This window comes from Carcharodon carcharias, chromosome 8 (genome assembly GCF_017639515.1).
Source record: "Carcharodon carcharias isolate sCarCar2 chromosome 8, sCarCar2.pri, whole genome shotgun sequence".
NCBI lineage: Eukaryota > Metazoa > Chordata > Chondrichthyes > Lamniformes > Lamnidae > Carcharodon > Carcharodon carcharias.
Window position 1 is genome coordinate 168,186,961 of NC_054474.1, and position 12,462 is coordinate 168,199,422.

Sequence of the window (12,462 nt, forward strand, 5' to 3'; positions counted from 1 at the left end):
GTGGCAAAATGGAAGGATGAGAGAGGGGGCAAGTCATCCTGGTTTGCTTTGTGCATCAATCAGCTGGCTGAAGGTTGTCACAGACTTCAGAACAAATTGCCTGCCTCCTTCTGAACAGGGGAATTGCAAAGAAAAGAAAATATATTATTAAAATGAAACACATGAATATGTTTCACTAGTTTTTAGCTACTTGCAAAAAACTGCTATCCCAAGCCATCATCTATTCCCTACCAGGAGAGAGCAGGAGGTGCCTCCCAGGTCTCTGGCCATGCACCTCATCTGCAAAACAAAATTACCCTCAACATCCTCCAGTGTTTCACCTTCATTCAGCACCTCACCAATGGCCAAATCTTCATTCAGCCCTTCCCCAGGCACCTTGCCTTGTGCCTTCCTGTTAATGCAGTGCCACCTTGGTGTCTCTCTCAGCCCACCTTTTATTCAGCACCATATCTTCATGTATATGCTGCTGATAATTCTGCTTTTGCTCCATGTATTGCCTTCAAGCAGCTCTTGTCCCAGTGAGTCCTGTTTATTAAGCTTCTCCACTGATGTCTCATCCTCTCACTCCCCAGCACTCATACCTCCATAGTGACTGGCTGGGAACTCATCACATGGACAGCACGGAATGTTATTATTCCAACACATCATGGTTTTGATGTATTAATATTTTACAGCTCATCACTTAACTCTTAATTTACTGCTAAAATGCATCTTTTTCATCTACTTGCAGCCACAACTGCTCACATACTAAATTCCTAATCTCGGCCACATTGTCTGACAGGAGCTAATAAACTGAGCTGACACAGGAAGGCAAAAGAATCAGAGGGCGATTTAACCTGTACCATTCTGATGTAACTTCACACTGACAGTTATTAGGCAGTGGAGTAGAAGGAAATAAAAAAAAACATAGGGATGGAAGAAAGAGAATCTCATATTTTGTGGGAGTCGGGGTGATTCCCTACATATACATCAATACAAGAAGTAATTTAAGGGGTGCAGAGTTCAATTGATTGTCAAGGCTAGAATTCAATTTAAGGAACCCTGAAAGTAAGTGCAGCATTGTGACTGGATCTATCAGTATGGATCCATCTGTGAAACGCCATCAATTCCAAACTGATGGCTCATTTTTTTTATTTTCATTTCCTCTTCATTGGTACTATTCTGCACTGTGCACCCTCTCCAGCTAGGAGGGCACAATGATTTTGCCTGTTGACTAAGTAGGAATGAACATTCATTAAGGTGACAATAAGTTACAACTCCATGGTTCAAACCAATTCAAAAAGAGTTAGACAAATATTGAGAGAGCCTTCCAGTTCAATCCTCACCCTCTCTATTTTCTGATGTCTTTTTCTGTCTTTCTAAAATACACACATTAAATATATAACTATCTATATATATATATATATATATATTTTATGAAACTATAACACATATATATAAAACTCTGTAATATATATGTATATATAAGAACACACAAAATAAACAGAGTGTATACTATAAACACACAAAAATCTTATTATGTAAATTTGTCACAAAAAGCACAATTTATTAGACATAAATAAGATCTAGCCTACAGGGCTGGAGTTTATTTTTTTTCATAGACAGCCCAGTTTTGCTAGTGGCTATGACTGTCACTAGCAAATTTCTTCTTCCACTAGCGAAACTGATCAGAATCAAAGCCAGACTGATGATCGGGATGACAAAATGAAAAGTGAATCCTGGGAAGCTGGGACACTGCTCTGTGGAGCTCATTAGGAAAATCTTGCCAGTGTTTAGAATACTGACTAGTGAAACTGAAAAATCCATGAGCAATTTGCTAGGCAGCCAGTATTAAATTCAAGCCCTGATTATAACTGCTGTCAGACTCAATCTCCTGAAAAATGTCCACATTTTGTACAGACAACATTATTTAGATTTAAAAATGAGCACTCCTTAGAGGTCTCGATTTTAAAACAATATTTTTAAGGTTCTGAGTCATCAGTCTGTGGATACCAATAGTTTTAACTCCTGCAGGCTCACACACATTGAACAGATCATACATGGCATCATACAAGGAGGGGTTTCTACTGACATAAAGAGAGCTGGCAGAAACAAGGCAAATATTGAAAGCAGTCCCTTGTAAATGAAACCAAGCTAATGTGTTTTGCACATACTGATAATCCATTTAACTCTGCTAAGTGAATACCTGATAATTGAACGATTTTCTTAAGTGAAGAGAAATTGAAATCCTAAATCCGTACCCACTGGATTCAGTTCTTTCAGTTGAAATATTCTGCTTGTGTGGTCAGATTACACAATCCACCATTTTTATAGTTGGAATTACAAAGTGTGTAATGTGACTTCTGTTCGTTCAATAATAGCCCATATATTTGCTAGTGAATAACAACTGCACAAAACCTGCCCTGTTCCAAAAAACTCAAATTAAAATTAAAAGAACAGAATATCTCTCTGAGCTCCTGTCAAAGGAATGAATGTCTAATTCCTTCAATAGGGAAAAAACTGAAAAATATGTTGCTTCTAAATCACCAGACCGAAATATGCCAAAGCTTTAAATCGTTGATTTTCAAATAAAGATAGCAGCCAGAACAAAAAAAAAACAGGGTCAAAAATAAAGATGAACGATTTGCAACGTAAGGACATGTTTACATTAGTAGCGTACTAAAAGACAAATGGTCAAGGTAAGATGTATGTTTTGGTGGGAATACAGGGTGGCATTTCACATGAAATTAACCCATAGAAAGAGTGACACGTCATATGATATCATTGGGGTTAGGGAGGCAATTCTTTGTCATACGATCAGAAAGCATCTCCCTATTTCTCTCCAGCATTACTATTCACCCAATAACTAAAAATTAACATGGCACTTGCAGGATGCCAATTACTGTTGACAAATATCTCATTTATTCACTTAGCTTCAAGCCCTCATTTCAACATGTATATATTTAGTTTGCCAGCAGCAGGAACAAGCAGAACAAGATGGACATCTCAGGCCCACATGCAGGAGTCTGTTGTGTTGATCTCATTAAGTGTAAATTAAATGTGAATTTTGAACTTGGCGACACCACTGTATTCCTGCATAAACCACTGGTGCTCCTTACATTTGTTTTGCATCAGGAATGAGAGATCCGAGAAATGAGTTCTCCTTATGTCTTGGCCTGTAGAGGCAATTGTTGAAATCAATGTCTGATCAAATTTCTGCTGTGGCAGACAGCTTGTCGCTACATATTTTTATGTCAGTCAAGAAGAGGGAAGGCGCAGGCCTCGTGAGTTGAGGAACATTGAGTGGAAGTGACGGGGCAGCCCTTTCTGTAGGGGCCAATGTGAGCCACATTGACTTTGAGTGCTTGCGGCGAAGACTAGCCTTTGCTCAAGCCTCCCACCGCCAAACATCAGCAGTTAAAAAAAAAAGGTTAGCGTATGCTAATAATGGTTTATTTACAATGCGGCTAATTACCAAAGCAATCCATCTGCATTATCGTAAAACTATAACCTATAGCAGTCATGCATACTGTCGATAAAATCTTTTATTTGACAATGTACCAAAACTGGCAAACAGTCAGCAATGTGTTACCTCTCCTTGTTTACATTGCACATATTAATATACACCTTTTGCTTCGTGAAATATCCTTCACATCAGCATTTCCAAATTAAAGATATTGTTCAATTTTCACCTTTTCTATTTACCGGATCCACAAAATTATTGGCAAATAGTACACATTCCTCTAGAGCAACTACACTTAGATTGGCTGGGTGAAAACCTAGGCTCGTTAGCATCTGTCTTTTGGACTGTCCGAGTGCCCCCAATGCTCCAAATGGCAAACAATGCCAGTGGTGCCATGCTGGGCTCAACGCCCCAGGCCACACACCCTCTCAACCTCGTATTGCTGAAAACACGTTCAGCAGCAGGAAGGAGTCCCCACCCCATCCCACCCGTTCTATTTAAAGGGATCATCAACCACAACAACAGCTCATATTTGCACAGGGCCTTTAAGGTAACAAAACATCCCAGAGCACTTCACAGGAGCAATCATAAAATAAATCACGAGCCACATAAGGAGATTGTAGATCAAATGACCAAAAGCTCGGTCAAAGAGATAGATTTTAAGGAGAGTTGTAAAGGAGGAAAGCGTGGAAGAGAGGTGGCGAGCTATAGGAAACAATTTTCAGAACTTAGGGCCTAGGCAGTTGAAGGCATGTCCACCAAAGGCAGAGTGATTGAAATCAGGGATCCACAAGAGATCAGAATGAGATGAGCGCAGATATCTTGGACAAGTGTGGGAAAATTATAGGGATAGCGAGGGGCTAGGCCATAGAGGGGTTTGAAAACAAGGGGAGAATTTTAAAATCAAGTCGTTGCTTGACAAGGGGCTAATGTAAGTTAGCGAGCACAGGGGTGAGAGGTGCATGGTACTTGGTGAGAGTTAAGTGACTGGCCACAGAGTTTAAGATAACCGCAAGTTTACAACAGATAGAGTGTGGGAGACCAGCTAGGTTTATTTTCGTTTATCTACAGGATGCGGGCTTCGCTGGCTAGGCCAATATTTATTGTCCATCCCTAACTGTCCTTGAGAAGATGATGGAGAGCTGCTCTCTGTGGTACACCCACAGTACTGTTAGGGAGAGAGTTCCAGGATTTTGACCTAGCAACAGCGAATGATCGGTGATATATTTCCAAGTCAGGTGGGGGGGGGTGTGGTTCAGTGATGGGAATGCTATTCAATGTCAAGGTGAGATTGTTAGATTCTGTCTTGTTGGAGATGGTCATTGTCTGGCACTTGTGTGGCACGAATATTACTTGCCACTTGTCAGCCCAAGCCTGGGTACTGTCAGGATCTTGCTGCATTTGGACATGGACTGCTTCAGTATTTGAGGAGTTGCAAATGGTGCTGAACATTGTGCAATCATCAGTGAACATCCCCATTTCTGACTTTATAATGGAAGGAAGGTCATTGATGAAGCAGCTGAAGATGATTGGGCCTAGGAACTCTTGCATGACGTCCTGGAACTGAGATGATTGGCACCCAACAAGCACAACCATCTTCCTTTGTTCCTCTGTGTTAGGTATGACTCTAACCAGCAACGAGTTTTCCTCTGATTTCTATTGACTTCAGTTTTGCCAGGGCTCCTGGATGCCACACTCGGTCAAATGCTGTCTTGATGTCAAGGGCAGTCACTCTCACCTCACCTCTGGAGTTCAGCTCTTTTGTCCATGTATGAATCAAGACTGTAATGAAGTCAGAAGTTGAGTGACCCTGGTGAAACCCAAATGAGCGTCAGTGAACAGGTTATTGCTGAGTAAGTGCCACTTCATAGCACTGTTGATGACCCCTTCTATCACTTTACTGATGATCAAGGCTGATGGGGCAGTGATTGGCCGGGTTGGATTTGTCCTGCTTTTTGTGTACAGGACATACCTGGGCTATTTTCCACATTACCAGGTAGATGCCAGTGTTGTAGCTGTATTGCAACAGCTTGGTTAGGGACGCAGCAAGTTCTGGAGCCCAAGCCTTCAGTTGCCAAGATATTGTCAGGACCCATAACCTTTGCCATATCCAGTGCTTTCAGCCGTTTCTTGATATCATGTGGAGTGAATTGAATTGGCTGAACATTGGCACCTGTGATGCAGGGGACCTCTGGAGGATGCAGAGATGGATCATTAGAATAGTCAAACCCAGAGTTAACAAAGGCATGAATGAGTATTTCAGCAGCAGATGAACTGAGGGCACGGTTGGGTGATGTGTTGGAGGTGGAATTAGGCAGTCTTAGTGACAGCTTATAGTGATACAGAATAGTTCCTGGTTAATATTTTCTGGATGTTGCTATGATTCTACAAGTGTTTGGTGCTTTCTATGGATGTTTCAAATTGCAAAAGTCTATGGGGACAGGTGTTGAAGGACTTTTTGCTGACTTCAAGGCTTTGGCACAAACCAGTTGTGCCCAAACATGGGCACACGTGCATTCCTTTTGGGATACAACATGACTTGGAGAATGAACACAGCAAAGCAGGACAAGCTGCTGGAAGGGGAAGGAGGACAGGGAAGGCGAGAACAGCTCTCAGCTGGAAGCCATATCTGCCTAGGGCATACAGCGAGCAATTTTCGGATCTGAATCAAATGCAATTCCAACCTCGGAGCAAGGCTAGGACCACACTGCCAGTGGCTGTGAAGGTGACCGCAGCAATGATGTTTTATGCGTCTGGGTCCATCCAGGTTGGAGCTGGAGATATTTGTATTATCTCATCGTTTTGTGGAAGGAAAGGCACTGAGGCTTTATCCAAACAGAGCTAACTACTTTTCATTCTCACTTGCCAAAGACAAGCAGGCAGAACGACGCACATCTTTGCTAGGGCTGCAGATTTCCCATCGCGCAGGGTGCCACTAACTGCACACACATCCCTTTGCAGTTGCTGCGTGTCAACTTTGTCCTAGACCGAAAATATAAGGAGTTCCAAACCTTCAATGTTCAGCTGGTGTTTAACCATATGTAGCAAATTACGCAGGTCAACGGCTGCCACTGATGATGCTTTCATTCTGCAGAAGGCAAACCGAAGGGTGGCTACTGGCCGACAAAGGTTAACTGCTGACAACATGGCTGATGACTCTGGTATGCAACCCATGCACACATGCACAGCATGGAAACAATTCATACCCAACAGCATTCTTTTGCAGGCTGCCCCACTGAAGTCCCAATCTGAATCCTCTGCAACAGAACCTACGTGTCACCTTGCCCTTCAGCAGGCTGGCACCTGCGCTATCTTTTCCCACTGCCATGGCTGCAATTTACTTGTGCCCGGTGTCTCACCAAATGCGGATTCCACTTTTAATTTGAACTGTAAGAGACACGTGGTGTCAGTATCTGAGTTGGTGGCTGTAAGTGTGAAATCAGTGATGATGCTGTGCCTTCATTATCACTCTCTTCTTGGCCTGGCAAGGGTTGCACCTGTCAAGTATCTGAAAGGAAAAAGACATAAGGGTAATGTGATGGTGTAGGGAGCAGAGGAAAGCAAGAGATGCATGTTTACACTATCTATAGCTGGTAAATTAGAGGATAGTGTGGGATGAGGAGCAAGTTGAATAAAAGAAGGAAAATTAGGGATGAGGATATGATCAACTATGATGGTTTCAACCCTGCCACTGGCCATGGCCTCAGCAATCATTCTTCCAACAATGGCCAGCACCATCTCCTCCATGGTGGTCAGGCATAGTTGTCCACAGTTCCTGTTTCCTCAGGTTGAGTGCTATCTTGTCCTGCAAGAGAGAGGAAAGTGTGTCAGCGAGTGTTGTTTGCTGATGTGTCATGGCTGAATAGCTGGGAGTGTGTGCAAGCTGTGAGATGTGGGTGTGAGACTTGCAGCATTGCTACATACGTAAGGGTGAGATGAAGTATATGAATTTTAGACATGAGGCCTGATTGACAAAAGTTGTTGCTAGGTGAGTGATGGGGTGTGGTGACCTGAGCACTGGCTGAGGTGAGTGCTGGAGTTGGTAGAATAATGTTTGAAGATTCATTCACTGACCTTAGCTACTGGGACCAATGAACTTCATGCATCCAGGTCCTTGGGGCTTGACTCTTGGCAGTGGCCTCCATGGCTAGGTGCATCACTGCCTTCTAACTAAATATTGGGAGAGTCATCTTGGCCCAAGCAGATAAAGGGCATCTCTCCTTCCCCCAGTGCCTCCACTACAGCATCTGGAAAACTTGGAGTTCACTCTCTCCCATGCTGTGCCATTTCTCAGCCTTTTCAGGAAAGATTCTCTTCAATCGTGACTCTCAGCACCTGCTTCAGCCACAATGCATCTCCTCTTTCGGAGGCGAGGCTAGCTTTAAGAAGGGCAAACTTTGGATGGTAGTAGCCACTCTCGACATTGGGCCCCTGCTTCCAGCCAGCGCTAATTACACCGTTTTACTGGCTAGATGCAGAGATCATTCAAGTTAGCAGACAGCATGTAGTTGGCATGCTCCCTGTATTGCAATCAACAGGCATGAGTTAATTGTGCATCACAGTTCCTGTGCCCATGTCCAGGGGCTATCCAATTTAGGCCCTGCAGAATTTCCTGCAACACTATGAAGACAATGTGATTAATCAGAAGGACAATGCTTAAAAATAATTTAGTCTTCGTTATACAAATTTGTATTAGTTTAATACACAGCTTCTGAGCCTTACCGTGTCCAAATCTAATAGAATTTTGAGGAGATAGGCTCCTGCAGGGACATCCGCCAAATTACACCCTTCCATTTAAGGAACCAATAAAAGTCTCACAACATCCATACCATACCAGTGTGCTATAATGCACTGCAATATTACATGACACCTTATCAAGCCTCATCAACAAAGATAAAATCCACGACTCCAAAATGCAGCAGGCAAGGACAATTTTACATTCCATGTTTCAACTACAGTTTTTGGCCAATGGTACATCCAAGTCTGAAGTATTTAATTTTAAACCAAAAAAGCAAAAGTTTGCTATTTTTTTTTACTGTGCATTTTTTGTTTTAACAAACAGCTAATTTTCTCACACAACCTTCAATTCTTTACATAGTCATTCCATTACGGATTTTAGTGGTGCTTTGTTCATTCTGGATAATGTAACCCTCTCTGCCATCAAAAGCTGAATTAAGAAACTATAATGGCTTACACTGGCAGGGCTTTAGCTTTTCTTTTTCTTCTACGGACACAGAAATAAAAGTGTTCCTTACGCTCAAACTGTGTGGACTGTACAGTGAATTCCCTCCAAGACCATCACTGTATCCGCCCGTCTGATTGATAACATGACGCAGGGAATCCACCTGAAGCAAAAGCAAACAAAAAGGAACATGTCAGACTTGATGCAACAGAGCTGTCTTTCTCCAACAGGAAATTATCTGGTAGATTGAAATGTGTAAGCTTGCCATACTGCCTTCATTATATTAGGATATGTCATTTCATTTTAAATATTTTAAGCTACTGCCCATTATGTTAAGATTTGCTTTTTAAAGATGTCAGGCTAAGCTTACATAGCGTACTGAATTCTGCAATTTCTGCCAAAGGGTTCCTATAATTTTATTTTGCACCCAATAAATAAATTACAGGCAAAGGCTTTCTACAGCCAGTCAGCATGCTGTCTGTCAGTATCAATTTAATGGATCACTCTTAACACAGTGCAGTCACTTACTGACACTTTTTACACAAATGACCACATTGAGGATGACAAACAGTGAAAAACTACACTGTTTTCTTGTAATATAGCCTACACTTTGATAAATGTTAACCGAGTTACTGCACAAACACAAGTACTGTACTCACCTTATGTCATTACTTAAACACATCATTAAGAATAATACTTATATATAGTTATTCTGTATTTTAATTGCTGCCTTTCTGTCCATTTAAATGGTTGAATGAGGGAAAAAAGTCTAAACACTTTTTAACTAAACTGACTTCATTTACTTGGTGAGTGTGGATACCTAACCTCTCCCAGTGCCTCCATTAATATGTGAAACTTTGACAAACACAGTCTTCAAACTCCTAGAATGAATAATTCTTATTTTGAAAGAAACAGGTTTCAAAAACATAAGGCATGAAAAAATTGAGAAGAAAGTTATGAATGAATATGGCAAAAGCTTACACCAATCATCAAATTCTCCAATTTTCCACCCACCCCACCCCTAATTGCTCAAGCCAGAGCCGACTGCATTCACATAGTTTTAAAATCAGACATGGAACATCACAAATAACGGACTCAAAACAATAATGATAAATATCAAAGCAGCGGAATGGATAATTTAATTAATCTGTACTTTAGGTACAGAATATTTACTGGGCTATAGGTCAGAGTAAGGCAGTTTTAATTTCTAAGCCCTACCCTGCTACCTAGGCCCTAATATTGGGCATTCTTCCTACCTGTGATTGCACATTGGCTCCGACTTGGGACCCTTGGTAAGAATCCCCATTCAGATTCTGCATGTTCATGAACATGTCCCCAGAATTTGGTAGGTTAAAAGAACCAGAAGAACCTGGAAAGGAAAGAGTCAGGCACCTGAATCACAGAGGGCTTTAAATCTCTCCCCAAAGTTCTCAAAAGAAAGAGCACACAAGAAAGAAACAGAAATAAGGAAACCGAGAGAAAAGAAACAGCAGGCCTTCCATCGCATGAAAAGCATTAAGAAAACTGTGCAGACTCTTTACAGAATGAGGAGTGTCTTTTTTTTTTAAATTTGAACCAGCGAATTCTGAAGTGATGCTTGCTGGCTTTAGAAGGGGAAACAGCTTATGGAGACACCATGGAACTTACCTTATTGGGAAATGGGAAACTATTGTTTTCAGAATCACCAGAAAAATTCAAATCTCAAATGCAATTAGAGGTGGGGCTTAAACATGGAAACCATGGCATGTTTTAATATAAGCAGTAACATAATTTTAACAGTTTGATTTTAAAAGAAGTAAAGCTTTTGTTCTGATAAAATTATGCTGCTTTATGGCAAAACATAATAACAAGTTGTGCACTGTGTGAAGGAACCTTTCCACTTACCGGAGGTGGGTGTAGTGGGAGAGTTTGCTTGGCTGTTTTGGACAGCAGCTGCCACAGCGTGTGCAGCATTTACAGCAGTTTTTGCAGCATATAAGTTGGCTTCTTCTTGGAACTTCCCGATGTTCTTCTTGTACCTGATCCGTTTATTGCCAAACCAGTTTGACACCTGAGGAGAAGAGGTTGCAAAGTGTCACAAGACACAGCCAAGTACTCAGCTATTTTATTACCTCGAAGTGTCAAGTCTGGGTCCGTCACATTCACAATTTCCAAATTTTCCAGTGGGTATCACAACTAATTAAGCAATAATCAAGGATAGGTTGTATGTTATTAGGGACTGGAGCATGTCATGATTCTGTCTGTCTCTTGGCAGAACAGATACACAAGGGATTACACATCTACTACGACATGCATTTTTAAGTTTACTGATGTGATTACACTGGGAAAAAAATTGAAAAATATCAACCAAAACATTAATAATAAAGAAGTAATTGTTGATGCATTAAATGCCACCTGCCAATCAAAAATTGTTATCGAGCTGGTTACAAAGTGCATTCTTTTCTCTGAGAAGTAAGTGGTAAGATGAGAAAGCCTGGAAATGCCATTGTTCTTTGTTTCTGGTCTGGAACAACCTGGCAGCACTACAATTTAAATCATGTTCAGTCAAATGAATATGAATAGAGTGATGTAAATCAATATTAAATGAGCTGGTGTTTTGTATTCTCCCTTTGAACATACTAGAATCAAGATCAGTGTTGCATTAACCTGTGCAGGGATCCTTATAAATTGGTTAGTAATCAGTTGTACTGTGGCCAACAGGGTCAAAGCTGGGATGATGCAGCATTTTTATTTTCAAGGGTCAAAACATGATAACCAGAGAGCAACTGAATTTGCTGTGTGTTCCAAAACAATGTCATTGATGTTATAGATTATTCATTTGACTTTACCAGCACTCAGATGATTCATGAAAATAAGCACAATAATAAATACCTGGGAATGAGTCAGAGAGCAGTGACCCAATCAGATGACATTATAAAGTGCTAGAGCTAAGGCTGAATGATTCAGAAATTCCAGCTGAACTCCTGAGACTGGGCATAGACCTTAACCCATGTGTGTGTTATTTTTTCACCCGTGTGCTATTTGCAATATTATGTCTAATATCTTGCCACTGGTTGTGTTGTTAAGTAATATTTCTACTATTGCTACTGAAAGAGAGCTGTTAACCTGGTGCTATGGGAAAGACTAGGGAGTAAATTTGCTTTGCTGTTTGTATCGTAGTGGTATGAGTAAAAATGTTGCAGCAGTGCAAATGACAGTGAAAACATATTATAATCCTTTGTAGTACAAGCATGGCAAAGTGTTTAATTTCCTCCAGTAATATACTAACTAACATGTTTACCTAAAATTCTATAGTATGCTATTTTAATGCAGCCATTATCCTGTTTATTTTTATGTAGAATAACAGACAATCTTGTAGTTGAGATCATAGTAGACAGGAACAGCCATCTGACATAAAATGTGAAAACAGTAGCATAACATTCTTCTTTGGGTAACTTCTACCCCTCCTCCCACCACCATCTCACCCGCACCCACTATTCTCCTGGGCCTCCTGTGGCAAGAGGCTTGCTCCCAGAGTTCAAACAGTTTCTGTCTGGGGTCAGGGTCAAATGTGGTTCCTACTACGCATTGTGTCAGGAACAGTCACCCAACAGTGATCTTTGCAGGATTTGCCAATGGGTGGCCAGCGAGCACATTCGCTGTCCAATTAAAGATGGTGGCTAGGCTGCCAAGCCACTATGATGTGCTCCAGCACTGAAGGAGCTACAGCCTGCCATTGTAGTTAAGGGAGAAAGAGGGTGCCTCCATCCTTATTAAAAAACTGACGGCGAAGTAAAGGTCACAGGTGCCAGATCACCTTTGTGGAGGGGAAATCCCTCCATGGAGCGGCCTGCGGCTG

General features: G+C 41.4%; 1 protein-coding gene across 12 annotated transcripts in view; it reads right to left on the minus strand.

The window, feature by feature from the left end:
• Nucleotides 1–12,462, minus strand: part of LOC121281566 (pre-B-cell leukemia transcription factor 3) — a 219,294-nt gene that overhangs the window by 3,341 nt on the left and 203,491 nt on the right. For 9 of the 12 annotated variants that reach the window (XM_041194541.1, XM_041194542.1, XM_041194538.1 and 6 more), the window contains 3 exons: nucleotides 10,509–10,674; nucleotides 9,881–9,993; nucleotides 8,698–8,787 (listed from right to left, as the gene is read on the minus strand). In XM_041194541.1, coding sequence (XP_041050475.1) covers nucleotides 8,698–8,787; nucleotides 9,881–9,993; nucleotides 10,509–10,674 — 369 coding nt within the window. Of the gene's footprint in view, nucleotides 1–8,636; nucleotides 8,788–9,880; nucleotides 9,994–10,508; nucleotides 10,675–12,462 lie in introns of all 12 variants that reach the window. The other 3 variants (XM_041194539.1, XR_005943869.1, XM_041194547.1) reach the window with 3 other exon arrangements.